Source organism: Myotis yumanensis, unplaced genomic scaffold, assembly GCF_028538775.1.
Source record: "Myotis yumanensis isolate MYYU_CA2020_CCGP unplaced genomic scaffold, mMyoYum1.0.hap1 SCAF_16, whole genome shotgun sequence".
Taxonomy (NCBI): Eukaryota; Metazoa; Chordata; class Mammalia; order Chiroptera; family Vespertilionidae; genus Myotis; species Myotis yumanensis.
The window spans coordinates 2,454,946-2,472,381 of record NW_027223767.1 but is presented as its reverse complement, the minus strand read 5'-3'; the positions used below and the strand labels follow the sequence as shown (position 1 = coordinate 2,472,381).

Here is a 17,436-nt window from a genome sequence, read left to right as displayed (position 1 = left end):
GGGCCTCTAGTATAATTAATAATGATCAAAAGTGCCCTAATTAGTCCTGCGGGTGTGGCTCAGTGGCTGAGCATCGACCCATGAACTATGAGGCCACCAGTTCGATTCCAGTCAGGGCACATGCCCGGGATGTGGGCCTGATCCCGTGTAGAGGCATGCAGGAGGCAGTCAATCGATGTTTCTCTCTAATCGATGTTTTTATCTCTCTACCCCTCTCTCTTCCTCTCTCAAATCAATAAAAACATTAAAAGAAACCCTGCTCTAATCAGCACTTTTGATGGTTGTGTTGCAATCTGATACCATACTCTCTGACAATCAGGGCTCCCTGGGATCTGGGTTCCCATTAAGTAATCATTGAAAGGGTGGGGGGGGAAAAAAGGACACATATGTAATACCCTTTGTAATGCTTTAAGCAATAAAAAAAAAAAAAAAAAAAAAAAAAAAAGTAATCATTGAAATAGGAATTCCTGCTTTTAACAACCATGAAAGTCAGAAAAAGAGCATCACACGAGATGGACCCCACACAAGCATAACATTTCAATAGGTGTACACTGTACATTCAAACAGTTTATAGAACAATTTAAAAACTACTTCTGCCACCTGCACATCCCCCACTGGGGATCGAGCCCGCAACCCAGGCATGTGCCCTTGACCAGAATTGAACCTGGGACTCTTCAGTCCGCAGGCCAACGTTCTATTCACTGAACCAAACCAGCTAGGGCAAGAATGAGCATGTTTAATGTTTAATTCTTGGACAGATGTGTCAATAAAACTGCCACCTCCCAGTGTCTGTTGGCATCACTGACCCACTCCCTCTGTAATCCTATTTTCCCCGTGAAGACATTAGCTCTCTCCAGAGCAGGCTTGGGATGACAGCCCAGCATCTGCTCTGCCCTGGGACTCACCACCTGCCAAAGAACGTTATCTGCTCCAACAAAATGGGGTGTCAAAAGAACCCCATCTCCTGCCCAATTTCTAGTCTGCACCCCTCAGAAAACAATGCCACGATGCAGCCCAAAGCCAAGTGGAAGGCCCTGAGGGCTGGCCGTCCCTAGGCGTCATGATACCAGGTAATCGCCTAGCCAGCAGCCAGCAACCACCTCTCAGCCCTGAGCATGTCCACGACCCCTTTCCTGAGTAGTGTCCCTCAGCCTGGCACCTCAGAGCTTCCCTCCCCTCCACCTCCCACACTCCCCAGAGGCCTCGATTGGCCCAGGCTCTTCTAAGACCACACCCAGGAGGGCTTCTTCTCCTCCTTCTTCTTTGTTGTTGTTAATCCTCACCTGAGGATATTCTCTCCATCGATTATATATATATACACACACACACACACACTGAGTGGCCGGGTTATTATGACCATCTGACATTTGTAGGCGAATTAGCTGTAATTTCGCGCTGAAGTTGCTAGAGGGCCAGACCATTATAAGTAAGGGAAGCAGGTTGTTTACCACAACAGAAGTGATTTTTTTTTCTGAAGATATGGGTAAACAACGCGATTTAACAGCCTTTGAACGTGGGATATAGACTGAGTGGCCAGATTATTATGACCACCCCATCAGTACTTCGTTGGGCCACCTATTGCCTTCAATACTGCAGCGATTCTTCTTGGCATTGACTCGAGATGTTGAAAGGTGATGCGAGGAATCTGACACCATGCCTGATGAATAGCACTGTCCAGTTCTGTGATATTTGATGGTTGTGGAACCAGCTGCCTGATGGCTCTTTTAACTTCGTCCCACAAATGCTCAATTGGATTGAGATCTGGTGATTGTGGGGGCCACCTAAGCAAGGTAAAGTTTCCCTCATGTTCTTGAAACCATTCCTGGACAATACGAGCACCATGGCATGGCGCATTGTCTTGTTGGAAGAAGCCGTCTTCATTGGGATACGCCATCAATATGATAGGATGAACTTGATCAACAATGATACTTAGGTATGTTGTGCTATTCAGATGTTGTTCTACACGAATTAAAGGGCCCAAATCATGCCAGGAAAACATGCCCCAAACCATAACACTGCCCCCACCAGCTTGAAGGGTTGTACTCATGCATGTGGGGTGCATGCTTTCATGCTGTTTCCGACAAATTCTCACTCTGCCATCTGCATGATGCAGCTTGAAACGTGATTCATCGGACCACATGACTTTTTTCCAATGCTCGACTGTCCAATCCTTGTGTTCCTGTGCGAATTGGAGACGTTTTATCTTGGTAACTGCAGACAGCAAAGGTGTTCGAACAGGCCTTCGGCTTCCATATCCCATACGATGCAGTGTACAGCTAATTTGCCTACAAACGTCCAGTGGTCATAATAATCTGGCCACTCAGAGAGTGTGTGTGTGTGTGTGTGTGTGTGTGTGTATTCATTCCATATTTAATGGCTGTTAAATCGTGTCGTTTACCCATATCTTCAGAAAAAAATCACTTCTACTGTCGTGGTAAACAACCTGCTCCCCTATTTATAATGGTCTGGCCCTCTAGCAACTTCAGCGTGAAATTATAGCTAATTTGCCTACAAACGTCAGGTGGTCATAATAATGTGGCCACTCAGAGAGAGGGTGTGTGTGTGTGTGTGTGTGTGTGTGTGTGTATTGATTTCAGATAGGAAGGGAGAGAGAGAGACAGAAACATCAATGATGAGAGAGAACCACTGATCAGCTGCCTCCTGCATGCCCCCTACTGGGGATCGAACCCGCAACCCGGGCATGTGCCCTTGACCAGGATAGAATCTAGGACCTTTCAGTCCGCAGGCCAACACTCTATCCACTGAACGAAACCAGCTAGGGCTCTCCATTGATTTTTAGAGAGAGTACAAGGGAAAGAGGAGAGGGGAGGAGGGAGGGAGGGAGGGAGGGAGGGAGGGAGAGAGTGAGGGAAGAGAGGGAGAGAGAGAGAGAGAGAGAGAGAGGGAGAGGGAGAGAGAGAGAGAGAGAGAGAGAGAGAGAGAAGGAGAGAGAGAAACATCAATGTGAGAGAGACACATGGATTGGTTGCCTCCCGCATGTGCCCTGACTGGGCCAGGGATCAAATCTGCAACTTAGGTAGTACATGCCCTTGATTGGGAATTGAACTTGAGACCCTACAGTACATGGGCTGATGCTCTAACCACTTACCCACACCAGCCAGGGCCCAGAAAGGCTTGAGCCACATGCTGGCTAGGTTTGATTTTTGTTTTAAAGCAATTAATATTCCCCCACATCCTCAAATTTTCAAACAGACTTATATAAGACTCCCTTTCTCAGATGCCTGATTCTTCGGAATGCTCTCTTGCGTGTGTACACGCGCTCTTCTGCAGTGTGTGGTAGAGCCGGGGCCACGGCGTCAGTCACCCCTGACGTCCCGTGCTGCAGAGACCAGCTTTCCTGGAGCCCCAGGGGCAGGCTGTTTCCAGGGCCTTCTCAAACCCACGTGGGAAACGATGCACACAGCAGCTTTCAGGATCTCTTTAATGGGTTTAAGAATGTCTGCTCTCCATAGGAGTGGGAGAGCCATCCATCTCTCCACTCCCGGCGAGAGACTGCGTGCAGACCATGGGATGCAGCCAGGATAGAGAGCCCAGCGCTCCCGCGAGGGCCGGGGCTCAGGGCCTGCCTCTCCTCCTCACAGGGAGCGCTTGGCCTCCCGGGACCTCATCTGGATCCTGACTCTTGTTCAGCAACTAAAGAGAAACTGTCCTCTTTGGTGCTGGTGGCTGAGACGTTCACAGTCAAATCTCCAGCAGTTCTGGTGACCCTGGCCTTGTCTTACTTTCTTATCCCTGTTATCCTTTTGCCCATTTTTTTCCTGGTATCTATTTAATCCTCTGACATTGCCAACTGCAATGCTTTCTAGAGTGAAGCAGGGCAAATAAATGAAATAAATGTGGCGAATCACTGCCGAAGGTGCGCAAGGGGACCTGCCCTGTGTGCAGGCTCCCGGCCCAAACGGAAGGCTGGCCTGAAGGGAGCACTGACGTCCCTGGGAGCAGACCTGACCCCCGCCACGACGGCTTCTCTGCACCTGCCAGAGTGCTGAAAGTGTCAACCGAGCAGGGGTTCATCAGGAGAGCTTGCGAGACTGGGCCACAGGTGGCAGCACCCACCCCATGCAAAGCATGCCACTTGCCCACTGGGTTCTAGGGCCTCAGGTTGGTCCTCATCCACCTGAAGGAATCACAGAGCAGTGAGGACTTCTAGTCTCCCCCTTCCTTCCATTCCACCTTTCCTGAGAATGGGAATGCTGACACCCAGAAACCCAAGGCCCCAGCCACACGGTCACGGTCACGCTGCAGCAAGGCGAGTGCAGGCCTGGCTCGGACACTGACGCAGGAGCCCACAAAGGGAGCTGAGGCGGCGAGTAGGCCTTCTCTCCCCTCATGAGCCCTCCCTCTGTGGGAGGCCAACCGAGGCCCAGGGAGGGGGTGAGCATCATGTCAGAAGACAGCAGCAATCTCTACATTCCAGGCTTCCAGCTTGACTCACAGGGACAATTCTCCCAACCCATGTGGGGCCTTTGATATGGGTTCCCGCCACCCCAAGAACATCCACAATTTTCCCACAGCCTGCTGAACATCATGAGTGGCTCTGCAGAATGTGGGAGAGTGGACAGAGCCCTGGGCAGGGGGACAAGTGGGCTGTTCACTCCATACAAGCTGGCGACCCTGTCTGGATTGTCTTAGGCAAAACCCAACCCCTCACAACCCGAGAGATCCCCTCAAGGCCCCACAGCTTCACCTGCACAGCAGTTCTGACTACTCCCCATGACCAAGTGAGGCAGCTGACACAAGTGGGCCCAGGAGCCAGCCTCGATGGGGGGGCAACCAGGAACAATGAAACCACGTGAGTGCAGGGGAGGCCAGAGTGCAGGAGGCACCTTCAGCCTGGAATGCTCCCTACGCCCTAGACTTCTCAGACCTCCTCCACTCCTCCACCTGCGAGCCTGCTAGGCACATGAGCATGTCCAGAAGCAATCCTGCCTCTGCTCACACCTGCTCTGCTAACAGCCGCCCTCTCGCCAGGGGACGACAGTCATCAGAGCTGTCCCAAACGCCTCTCCCCTGGTCCAGTCCTGCAGCAAGTCTTATCACTCTTATCCCTCTCGGTCACGATACTCCCAGACCTCCACAGCCCCCCATCAGATCGAGGCACGTCGTCTCCCACCTGGATGAGGGCAGTGGTCTCCTGACTGGCTTTCCTGGGCCCACCTTGCTTCATACATGGCTGGAGGGCCCTCCTGAGCCTTCTCATCCCTAAATCGGATCAAGTCCCTCCTCAGTTCCAAACCCATCCATGCCTCCCCAGCTCACTGAGTCAAAGCCAAAGGGTTTGCAATGACCCAAAAGCCCACCACCAGTCTAGTTAGCATATGGCACAGGACAGCATAAGGACAGGCAGAGAAAGAACTTAGACTTTTATAGCAACTTGACATTGCTACAAACCGAAACACTGATACAAAAGTACCAGTCTGAGCTGGATTAGGGATGGGAAGAACTGCTCCCTGCCTGAGTCAGTTTGACAAGTGGACCTACCCCTTCTCCACGCCCGCCTCTGCTGTATTCCCACCCTGACCTCACCCACCCCTCTCCCTCACCAGCTCCAGCCACACTGGCCGCCTTCCTGTTCCCCTTCCTGCTCCACAGACACCCTGAGCAGACTCCAACCTCAGGGCCTTTGCACTTCGGCTCCCGCCATCTGCCTGGAGCGCTTTCCCAGATGTTCAACAGCTCGTTCCTCCTCTTCCTTCAAGCCCTGCTCCAGCAACACTTTCTCAAAGAGGCTTGTTCTGACACCCTCCAGACCACCTTCCCTGTTCTTCAGCCAAGGCTGGGCTGCTTTGGGTTTTGTCTGCTGTTTTACAGAGCATTCACCATGTAACAGGCTGAACAATGTGTTCGGTTTATTGTCTCTCTTCCCATTAGTAGTGGCAAGGCCTCTGCTTGTGCTTAGCACAGTGCTTGGCACACAGTGGGAACTGAACACATAGTTGCTGAATGAACAAGGAAACGTGGGAGCTGGAGTGCAGCTGGGGCAGGCTTCACCCAGAGTGGTGCCCAAGGCAGACCTCGGCAGACTCAAGCTGGCAGGGGCAACCAAGGACCACCAGGGAGGGATTGTCCGCCAAGCCAAAGGCTCTGAGCGGGGCCCTCTGGGGACCCCTGGGATCCAGAGGAGCTTTCTGAGACCAGAGATCAGACCTGATGTATAAAGTGGCGGGGGGGGGGGGGGGGGGGGGGGGGATAAGAATGGGGAAGAAGCCAACCAGAAAGCTGGCAGGGAACTGAGGACATGGAACTGGAGATGAAGGACAGACAGCACTGGAGGGGTTTCTGAGATGAGGCCTATAGATGTCCGTGGGAGGAGAGGGAGGGAGGACGCACAGGGAGGGGACATGGGTATGGCAGGAAAAGGAAGCTCTCCTCAAACGGCCGCGATTACTGGGGGTGCGAACAGCGGCCACCATGCCAGAGCCTCCCTACAAAGGGGTCTTCTCGCAACTGCCTTCCCTGCATCCGTCCTGGTCTGCACCGTGCCTACCGGGCCTCCCCTGAGGGGTCTGGGTCCCAAGTGTGCTCTCACAAATGTCCCCCTGAATCCCAGCCTGCACTTCATGAGCCCATGAAATGCTGGTTTTCAGTCTGACTTCTCCACTGCTGGGTTCCAAAGCAAGTCTGCCAAAATGCAGATGCTAGCATTTACCTTCCACTCAACACTTCGCCAGGTGCTAAGAAAGAAGAGACAGGAGTCACGGGACAGGGCCCTGCCCCCACAGCCCTGTCCCGGAGCGTGTGAAGTGTAGAGAGGGATGCACACATGGTGAAGCATGACACATGACATCATGTAACACTTGTTCGCCCAAAACTCATCTAGGGTGGGAGAAATCCTCAAAAAAATAAATAAAACTCATTTTTAACCTTAATTCCTACCAGAGCTGAAGGAAAAGAGAAATCTACCTGGGCAGCAAGCCCTGAGCACCCTGCGAGATATGCGGGGAGGTCCCCGAGGCAGGAACTGCAGGGCAAAGGGGCAGAGGGGCAGATGGCCTGGTGGAGCAGGGTGTCTGGTCCTGGCAGAGTGGGAGGAAGTGGAAGGGGCGTGTTAGCCTGATTTTAATGCCAGGTCCCAGGAGGGGCAGCCTGCCAACAGAAGAGCTGGAGGGCCAGTGAATACAAAGCTAACCAGAGACTCACCATAGACCCTGCCGGTTACTAAATGGGTAGAGCCTGGGAAACACAAAAAAAGGAGAGCCTGGAGTTCTGGGCGCACAGGGCCTGCTGGGAACAGCCCCGAAGGTCTGGTGGGAGGCAGACGGTAGCTCAGCACCCTCGGAGCTCCTTGGGAACACCGTGCAGCGCTGGCCTCCTTACAGGGCCCTCTGTAAACTGTCTGAGGAAGATGGGGCACAAGGGAAAATGCTCCAGAGCTAACTACAGGGACCGCCCAATGCCCACATCCAAACGCTGCAGCGTGAATGAGGCCGGAATAAACAGTCCCTGTCTCCAGCCTGAATACAGGCTGGCCACACCTTCCTGGAGGCTCACAGAGGCTCTTTGTTGGCACCCTTCTAATAAAGCTTTCTTCTCTGTGGCAGGGCCCCACTGGGGACCAAGGGCAGGTAGATTGAGAGCATTTTCCTGTAGGCAACAGTGAAATCTGTTTTCGGTTGAACCTGCAACAGTTGTTGTCTCTGACCAGGATACATTATTAATTAGTCAAAAGAGAAGCCCCATTTTTAATTACCCATTGAATTAGGTATCTTCAAACACTGTGACCTAGAACCGACAGTACAGCTAACTCTCTGTTCACCACTGTAATGGGGATTTTAGGAAGAACAGCAGTTAACTGAGAAGCAAAAACAATCCCATTTTGTCCTCAGCAAGGCTCGTATCACTGCATCAAGGACGATGGCTTCCAGCGACCATCCGCCGAGGCCCTTGGTTTGCCGCACTGGGAGACTTAACCACACCTTTCCGGCTCAACAGGCCACGTGGTCTGGTCCTCCACGGCACCTGGGTCTGCAGACAGGAAAGCCCCTCCACGTTTTTCAGGGCACGGGACACAGGAGAGCATGGACAGCCACCCCGTGCCTGACCCGAACAGCAGCTCCCCTCTTAAGCCTTGGGCAGAACTTCTAGAAGTGACATGAGGCAGCATGAGGGGAGCATGACCAGGACTTGAGCTCCTGGGGGAGAGGAAGAAAGGGCCCTGGGTCTTCTGGAGGCTGGACCACGGGGTCCAGAGGACACAGGGAGAGAGTTGGCTGTACTGACATGACATGCACCCCCCAGCAAGCTGCCCAGCATTTCTAGGAAGGAGAAAACCAAACTGCCGTCCCACCTCGGCCTGCGCGGTCACAAGTGAGGCAGGGCTGGGACCAGTCACCATTTGGGTGGGAGGCCGGCCCCAGGTGCGACAGGAAGGGGTGATGCTGGCTCAGCGGCTGCAGCTCCTCGCTCTGACCCAGCGGGACCCCCGTGCGGTGCTGGGGGCACAGCGAGGTCTCGGGCGCTGTTGGGCAGGGACATACACACACACACAGAAAAAGACAGGCCATTAGAGGGAGAGGGAGTGGCAGAGGTTCCAGCGGAGGCCAATGCCTGCCTGGCGTTCTCAGAGGCAGTGAACAGCCTGCCGACCCACCACATTCTGACCCTGAACATGCTGCTCAAGCTCAAGGTCTGAGGGAACCAGAAACCGTCGAGCTGGGACGTGGCAGCAGCAGGCAGCCCAGTGTAAGGCCGGCAGGACCCGTGATGAGAGGCCCCGCCCAGGCACCCACCTGCCCCCTCCATGACCTCTCCCCTGCCGCTGGAGCATCCTACACACAGCACTATTCCAGCCCCTCGCTTTGTAGCCTCTGGCTTCTTGAGAACAAGGACCGCAAAGGGCAGGTAGAGAGAGGAGCAGCTCCCTGTGGCCACACAGCACAACTACAGCCACTTCCCAAGAGGAAGCCAAAGGGACTAGAGACCAGTTCAACCCATGGCAGGCCTTTCTGGGGGATGGAGAGAGGTAACTTGAGAGAAACGAACAACTTCACTCCTGAAGGGCAGTCTTATTTTCTGGGCACCCTAGCCTGGAAGGAGACCTCTGGAGATGCAGGTTATATTTTTTCCAAGATGCAGGCTTTCATGAAGGTCACAACCTTTGCTTAAGCAGAGTTCAAACTAAGTGAGGAACTGACGGGACAAGAAAATGCTAACCTCTCCCAGCTTGGCAATAATTTACAATTTCTAGAGGCAGGGCGTTTGACTTTACTATGCAAATTTCCTATTTGACACATGTCTCAAAATGCTACTGGTGGCTGTGCAATGTCAAATTGAAACCTGCAAAAGCAGGAAATGTTAGCAGACCACTGATTAAGCAATGGTTGGCGGGTTTGTCAAAATACAAACAACTTCCTTTAAAAAAAATGCTGACCTAAGTGTTACTGATTCCAGAAAGAGTATGGGGACCTATACTTTTATTTTTGCATCCTCCACTGCAGCCCACCCCCAGGCCACTGACTGGGCCGCCTGTCTCTACACCCCACTGTGAAGGCCAGGGAGCGATTCCTGGGACCACTTTCAGTGAGCAGCCAGGATGCCACACTGTTCACAGAGGCCAGCTTCCATCCGGCCTGACCTCCACTTCTGTTCCCTGCCACCTCCTCTGAACACTGGGCCACGGGTGATCCGACATGCAAAACGAGGACGGAGCCCCCCAGCACAGACCTGGCCATGCCAACAAAGCACCACGAACTCTCATCTGCAGGTGGGAAAGGAGCCCTTGCCCACAGGAACACCTGCGGAGGCCTTGCTTCCTCCCTGTTTCAGTGACACAGAGACATACCATCTCGTGCCCTCTGATGCCAAAGTAGAAAGTACACTGAGCCGGTCAGGAGACCTGCAGCCCAATCATTAGAAAAACAATATGAGATTAAAGAAACAAGATTATCCAGAAAAAGCACTTGCTTCTTCCCAGCTACCAAGTACAGTCAACTCCCCACTGTCTGTGAAGCAGGCAGCCCTTCACTGCGGCCCTTCCCAGGAGGAAACAGGAGGCCTGCCTCCTCCCCTTCTCCCGAAGGCAGTCCTGCCTAGATGTACAGAAGCAGACTCAGAAGCAGAGGCTCTTGAGACACTGGAGCCAAAGCAGTCATAGGCCGAAAGCCCCTTTGTCGCAGTAACTCAGTGCAGACGAAGGAATACTGCTGTCTAGGCGGCCAGGAGCTGAGATGACGCACCATCTCGCTCAGCCCAAGGGCCCCTCCCACCTGCTGCCCAGCGCTACTGGCAAAGGGTGAGGCACACTCCACTACTCACAGCCATGATAGGAGGCTGGTGATCCCCCAGCCTTGCCATACTCCTGCTCCGAGTAGGTGGTAGAGAGGTTGGGCTGGCTGGAGCCGCGACCAAAGGTGATCTGGTTGCTGCTCATACCGGTGGCAACCTGGGCCATGCGCTCTTTGGTTTTGAGGGCCTGGACCCTCTCAGCCTTCAGCCGCTCCTCATCCTTGAGGAGGGCCACCAGCTGCTTCGACTTCTCACGCACGTTGATGCCCTGGTCCTTGCCGTCGCGGTCAATGTACTGGAAGTCCTTCAGGGTCTGGATGGCAAAGATGTTCTCTCGGCACTGCTGGGCCACCCGCTCAGAGCCCGTCTTGATGAGGTAGTCCAGCAGCGTCAGGGCCTTGTACACGTGCCGCCAGTTCTTGCCGTGGTCATTGAGCCGCTTCCACACCATGCTCATGATCTCCGAGAAGGCCACCACATTGTAGGTCAGGTCCGCGATCTCGGTCATCAGGGAGCTGGACGGGCCCCAGGGGTCATTGGAGGTGGCTTCCCGCACTTTTATTTCGGCTTCTGAGTAATTGTTCACAATGTTTTTCATTTGCCGTCTGATTGACGAAGTCGTCATCTTTATTTTCTTTGTAACGAACGTAAAGCCCTTCAAAGAGAGAGACTCTCCTGTCCTGAGCAAGCTCGCACCGTGCGAAGGCTCAGTCTTCGTAACAGACCTGGAGCAAGACCCCTGACAGTCATTTCTGTTTCCTCTGCTGGAGACTCAGCTCTGAGAAGCTGGAAGCCATGACCTAGAGAAAGAAAGAAAGACACTCACTGTGCAGGAGCGCCGCGACAGCAGGCAGCTTCGGGGCAGCTACTGTCCACAGCAGGTACTGGGCCATGTGGGGGGCAACACTGGGCACACTCCAGCCTCCCAGGATGAAAGAGGTCCCATCTCTCTCTCAAAACGGAAAGGTCAGTATGACAGGCTAAAGGTTAAGCCTTTGGAAGAAAGGAAGTAAACTTTATGATTATTTTCTATTTTCAAAATGCTACCATTGAAATGGCTCTTCTATGGGTTGTCTTCGTTGCACGGCAAAAGCCAACTACAGAAGCAATGTTGGGAAAGGCTGATTGTAAATTATCTTTGGGAATAAAAAGCCTCTCATCTCAGTATATCTTATATGCAAAATGCCTCTCTACACCTTTAACATTTGGCTTTGGTCCACATGCTTAAACTGCCCAGGGATTTCTCCGTGAGCAACCCTTTCCTCCTGACTCTTCATAAAGGCTCCCAACTACTCTTCTAGAGCATGGCTGGACTTTCGGGTCTCCAGCATCTGGCCCGAGCTGTATAATGCAGCTCAGAAATAATCTGGTTCTAGCCCAACCCCCTCATTTCCAGAGGAGAAAACTGAGGCTCACCCAGCCCAATGCCACAAACACGTCTATTCCCTCTCCAGAAAAGAAACATTTACTGAGCTAGAGAGAGATCCATGTCTCCGCAGTGGGTACTGGTCCACAAGGTTGGTGACCCATTAGTCTTTTCACCGATGAATACCCAGCACCTAGTACTGTGCCTGACATCATTTAACCCTGTGGAATAAATTTATGAAACAGACTGAAAACAATGTCCCTTTCCTCAGGAAGGCCACAGTCTGCCAGGGGAGGGAGCAGAGGGGATCTGAAGATGCAAAGCCAGAACCACCACCTCAGCTGGCTGTTAAGGCCGCAAAGGCAGGCACGGGAAGGACTTTTGCCAGAAATTACCCTCAGTATGGTCTTCAAAGCTGAGGAGACCTGAGGGGATAAACAGGAAGTAGTGACGTAGGTTATTCCTCATTTATAAAATGAGGAAAAGTCCAGGAGACTCCAGGGACTGCCAGACAAAGCTGCCCACCACCCACTGCCCCGCCCCAACCACCCACTGCCCCGCCCCCAACCACCCACTGCCCCATCCCCAACCTATGCCTGCTGCGCCTCTCTGGCCAGGCTGTCTCACTTAATACTCATGGAAACCTTCTGGGTAAAGATTGTTCTTCCCCTCGCACAGATAAGGAACCTGAAGCCTAAAGCTGACTAATGCCACCACCAGGCTAGCTGTCCTCCCTTCTCCCCTCCGCGTGCCCTCACTCTCTATCAAGCTGCTGCGAGGCTTCTGCCAGACAAACAATGGACTCCCACCTTTATCAAACGCCTCAGACAGGCAATGGGCAGCCGAAAGAATAAGTCAAAAGATGTTTGGTGGGGGAAAGCCAGAGGAAATGCAGTCAGCCATCACTCATCACATGCTGCAATACAAATAAGAAAGACAGCTCGTAAAACCTCACCCTGGTGACAATCAGTACATCTGCTCTGGCCAATGCGACCTCTCCCTACGCTCCAATATGACAAGAGTTCTGCCTCCACAGAACGGAGCTCCAGCTGAAGGCAGGGATATTGTGCCTCTCCACTACCTGGCGGCTCTCCCGAATCCGCTCAGGCCTGCCAAAGGACCAGGCATAGAAACTCTCACAGTGACCGCACACTTGATTTTAATTGTTTTCATTCACAGCAACAGTCAGTGCTGGCAGAGATGGAGTGGGCCTCGAAAAGAAAAAAAGACTCTGATTTTTAATAAGCATCTCCCAGATTAAAGCACACACGTCAAAATCAGCAGTAACGTTCGGAGGTACTTAATACCCAGGGGCTGTGCGATGTGCCGGGACACGGCACTTCCTTTGTTATTCCACCTGGCGCACAGCAGGTCAGACTGTCCCACTTCTCAAGGAGAAGCAGGTAGAGCTGGGACCACCTTCCTCCAGGTATGAAAGCAGCTTCAGTTAAGCATGACAGCAAACCATGCTGGTAAAAAGGCCCCAAACGGTGGACAATATAATGAAAAACACACAAAACACCACAATTTCCTGAGGGAGACATGGTACGCTGGGCTCTGCTGCCCTTCTCTAGTCCTGCCACTTTGGGGGGTGGACCAGAACAGCTGGACCTAGTGTCCTCCCAGAAAGACTAGGGAGAGGCCATGAGGTGCAGCCAGGGCACCCACAGAGTCTCCCAGGCCTTTGGGAGCAAAGAGAGGGCAGAGTGCCTGTGAGCAAGGGTCAGGGTGCTCCTGCTGACAGACGCAGGCTGGGAAGAGAAATGGGCTGCAGACCAAGGCAGGGGCGGCCCTCACAGGCTCCACCTGCAGAGACATCTGTTAACAGTCTCTGAAATAGGCTTCAAGAAGGAAAAAGCTAATAAAATGCTTGTTATATTAAAAAATATATATATAAAATTTATGTAATATGAATGACTGCCTGCCATTTTCTTAAAGCTACGGACAAGAGCCACTTTCAGGACTAACAAATGGTGGGAAGGCTGAGATCTGGAGACAGGAAATTCCCGATAGGCCTGGCATTGCTCAGTGGTTTGTATTTAACCTATGAACTAGGAGGTCAGGGTTCGATTCCCGGTCAGGGCACATGCCCAGCTTGTGGGCTCAATCCCCCGTAGGGGGCGGGCAGGAGGCAGCCGATCAATGATTCTCATCATTGATGTTTCTATCTCTCTCTCCCTCTCCTTTCCTCTCTGAAATCAATAAAAACACATTAAAAAAAAAGAAATTCCTGGTAGGATAAAACACCCAAAGGCACCTTTGAGAAACTATTTTCATGGCCAAATGGGTTACACGCCTCACCCAAGACTTTGCAGATCAAAACTTCCAATTCCGCCCTGGCCGGGGGTGGCTTAGTTAATCAGGGTGTCATCCTGTACACCAAAAAAGTTGTGGGTTTGATTCCAGGTCAGGTCACATGCCTAGGTGGCGGGTACGATCCCCAGACAGGGCGTATACAGAAGGTAACCAATCACTTTTTCTCTCTCACATCCATGTCTTTCTCGCTCTTTCTCTATCTCTAAAAATCAATTTAATAATATCCTCAGGTGAGGATTAAACACACACACACACACACACACAACAAAAAGCCTTCCAATCCCATCCGTAAGAACCTGTGACACGTGAGTAGGCTGGGGGACCACAGCAGCGCCAGCCTGGCTCAGCTCTCCTAGGCTCCTCCAGGCTGAAGACTGGACCCCTGTTCTGTGGCTCTGTCGCACTTGTCCTACTCAGACCTCGGTTTTTCCATTTTTAAAACATCGCCCCTCAACCTCAGATTGGGCAGTAAGTAAACACCTCCCCCTCCCCCAAAACATGTGCCAGGCATCTTCTCCCAAAAGCCAGTCCCAAACACACAGCATCCTCAAATACACACACGGTGTTAGTTCCAGAATCTGAATTGTGTTTTATTCTCACTCGCTTTTGAATGAATGTTTCCTCCACTTTCCAAACTTGCCTTCTCAATTTGCCAGTTTTCTTTTCTCCGACTTGCTGAGCCTGAACTAATGTACATGCAAAAGTAACTAAACGGGGTAATTTGTTACCTTCTGGGCTCTTCACTCAAGCGTGCGGGAATATGATAAGTTCACAAACATGAGCCATTTATTAGGACCTCCAAGACAGATATGGGGAGGGTAGTGGTGGGAACACTGTCAAAACAAGAAGGGAAAATAAACTTTGTAAGATAGAGACTAAAAGAAAAAAGTGGCAGGACTCATTTTCATAAATTATATGCTGACAACGGGAGGGACAAATGCCACTAGGACATCAGGAACTAGAAACGCCTTTAGAAATATTCCTATTGTGGACATGCTGACCTGACCAGCTCGGGGAAGGCCTGCGTGGAGGTCTTGCAAACTTAAAGACCTAAAGTAACCACAGAGGATGGTCTGAAATTAAAACTTCAACTAAAAGCAGTTATGGGGGGTTGTCATGTTCTAGGCGGGTATCTTCCCTGACAAGGTCAATTTTTACCTTAACCGAGCCTATTGTCTTGTTGCATTTACGATAACATACCTATGAAATGTCAGAGTAACTTGTAACTCCCGCCCCTCTCCGTTGGGAGACAACCAAATGTACCTGGGCACCAGAACAGAGACGATAAATCCCTTCATTGTTACTGTTATCGTGTTAATTGTTGACTGTTGACTATCCTGCACCACCTAAGTAAAAGAAGCGTGTGTCTATCACTTTACTTTTTATCCACTCTCCACTTTGCTCTCTCCCGCCTCCCTAATCTGTCACCAGTGGATTTCATGTGACCCACTTACGTCTCCTCTTTGGATTGCAATGTATAAAACAAGGTGAAAAACTGCCATTCTCGGAGCACTCTCCCAATTCCGCTTCTCAGCAATTGTTGACAGTCTGGCTCAAATAAACTCACAAAAATTCTTCACAGGTTTGAATGTTTTTTCATTAACACTATTATCAGGAATTACTAGAAGGATTTTACCATAGTGGTGAATGAAGCAAGTGAGTTTACACAATTGTTACAACTTTAGATTTTTTTGAGTGGAGGCAGCAAAATGACTGATACACATGAGATGACTATTGGTAACCACAATGACTTGATAAAATCCAACCAAAGGCAAAGAAACGGAACCTCTCAGCAGTGCGGGGAGCTGCCAGTGGGCAGTGCGAATTTCTGCCAGGTCTTCCAAAAGGCCCTGGGGAGTTCTGGAGACTCCATCTCAAAAGCCACAGACTATTCACTTGGGGACACTGACCTTTCTACAGTTAGTCCCCAGGACTAGGGAAGGTTCTTGAAGCCAAAGAATCTTTACTAGAAATGGAATCTGTTGTTTCTGCCTGTGCAACATCCATCTGCCTTATCTTGTAAAGAGCCTTGGTCTTCCAGAGGGGAAGTGACCAGGAGCAGGCCTGCTCAGACCCCATCAGTCGGAGCACCACCAGCCCCCAGCCATAGTGGCTAGATCGGGGGCCGACTGACCATCCAGACTGGACCTCCTGCAGACCTACCTCTCTGGATGGGCTCTGAAACTACTAGGAAGCCAGCAGGGCCAGGCTTTACCTAAGTCTGAAGATGACACAGAAGCGAGCAAGCAGCCAGAAGGAGCAAGACAGACCATCCTTTGAACCTCTCCTTGGACCTCTCAGCTGCACAAGCCCACTTGTAACCAGCAGCAATGCAGGTTTCTATCACCCGCACCCCTGAGCTCTGTGCAAAGCACCCAGGGAGGAGGAAAGCGGGCAACAGCCAAACAACAAACACAAACGGAGCACTGACTGCCTCCAGAGCCTCCAGCGGGCCACTGCGTAAGTGTGGGGAGCAGCCAGGCTCTCCTGACACCTACCCATGGCCCAGGCACCCCAGGCAGAGCTGTGATCATGGCTCTTTTTGAGTGGTTTATGATGATGCCCATCAAGGAACAGCTGAATCACCACGTTTGCAGGGTCAAGCTGGGGAAGAAAAATTCTGGCATTGAAAATACAAGAATTCAAAAGACAGTGGAGCCTGAAAATAGACTAAAAATCAGCAAGCAGAAGAAAACTAAACAAACAAACAAAAAATTCCAAGGCTAGAGTGAGGCCCCTAGCCTTGAGACAAGAAGAATTCCATTTAAAAAAATGTGCTTCCAGAGCTGGCTGGGGAAATTCCTGCTAAACCGAGAGTGCCCATAACAGGAGAAAAAAGAGGCTTTTCTGGCTCAGAGCAGCACGATGGGCCCTGAGCAGAGCCCACGTGTCTCTCTGCTGCTATGGTGCCAGGGCAAAAGGCTGGTTGTGTGCTGCGAAGATGTGCACCCGACCCGACAAGACATTTTGACAGTAGCTTTTCAGGGATCAAGGATCAAGACTAGCGATGAGGGAACAGCAATAATCGTCTCTCCCTGCCTCCAAAACCTAACAGTCACAGGTCAGTCAATATTGACTGTAACAATCCAGTCATAATCAATAAATACTGCTGAATGAATTGAACTGAAACTTCAGCCCAGATAGCAGTTCAAACTATCTGTCTGGCAGCCTCTTATGCTCCGCATACACTTCATTTTCCTTAAGGCAGGTGACAGGGAGAGCTGTGGGGAGAGGACATGGCCCGCTTCCTGCTTCCTACAGCACTAGGTCCACTGACCACACATACCAGAATTTCCTGGGGACACTATTCAAAACCCCAGGCACACAGTAACTGGGGACAGCACATAGGGAACATAACACTCTTACCAAGCTCCCATGATCTGTAGGCATATCAAGGTGAGGACCACATGACACTATAGGACACACACATCAACATGAAGTCTGAGAATCTTCTGCAAGCCTCGATTAGCTGGCTTTCATTTTCCTGTGCGTGCAGCCCCTGAGTGAGG

At 51.5% G+C, this 17,436-nt stretch overlaps 1 protein-coding gene across 4 annotated transcripts in view; it reads right to left on the bottom strand.

Annotated features, from left to right (window-relative positions):
- Window positions 1-17,436, bottom strand: part of EPN2 (epsin 2) — an 87,669-nt gene that overhangs the window by 36,486 nt on the left and 33,747 nt on the right. For 2 of the 4 annotated variants that reach the window (XM_070395320.1, XM_070395321.1), the window contains exons 2-3: window positions 10,276-11,045; window positions 8,309-8,479 (exon numbers count right to left, since the gene is read on the bottom strand). In XM_070395320.1, coding sequence (XP_070251421.1) covers window positions 8,309-8,479; window positions 10,276-10,870 — 766 coding nt within the window. In that variant the 5' untranslated portion in view covers window positions 10,871-11,045. The remainder of the gene's footprint in view (window positions 1-8,308; window positions 8,480-10,275; window positions 11,046-17,436) is intronic. The other 2 variants (XM_070395322.1, XM_070395323.1) reach the window with 1 other exon arrangement.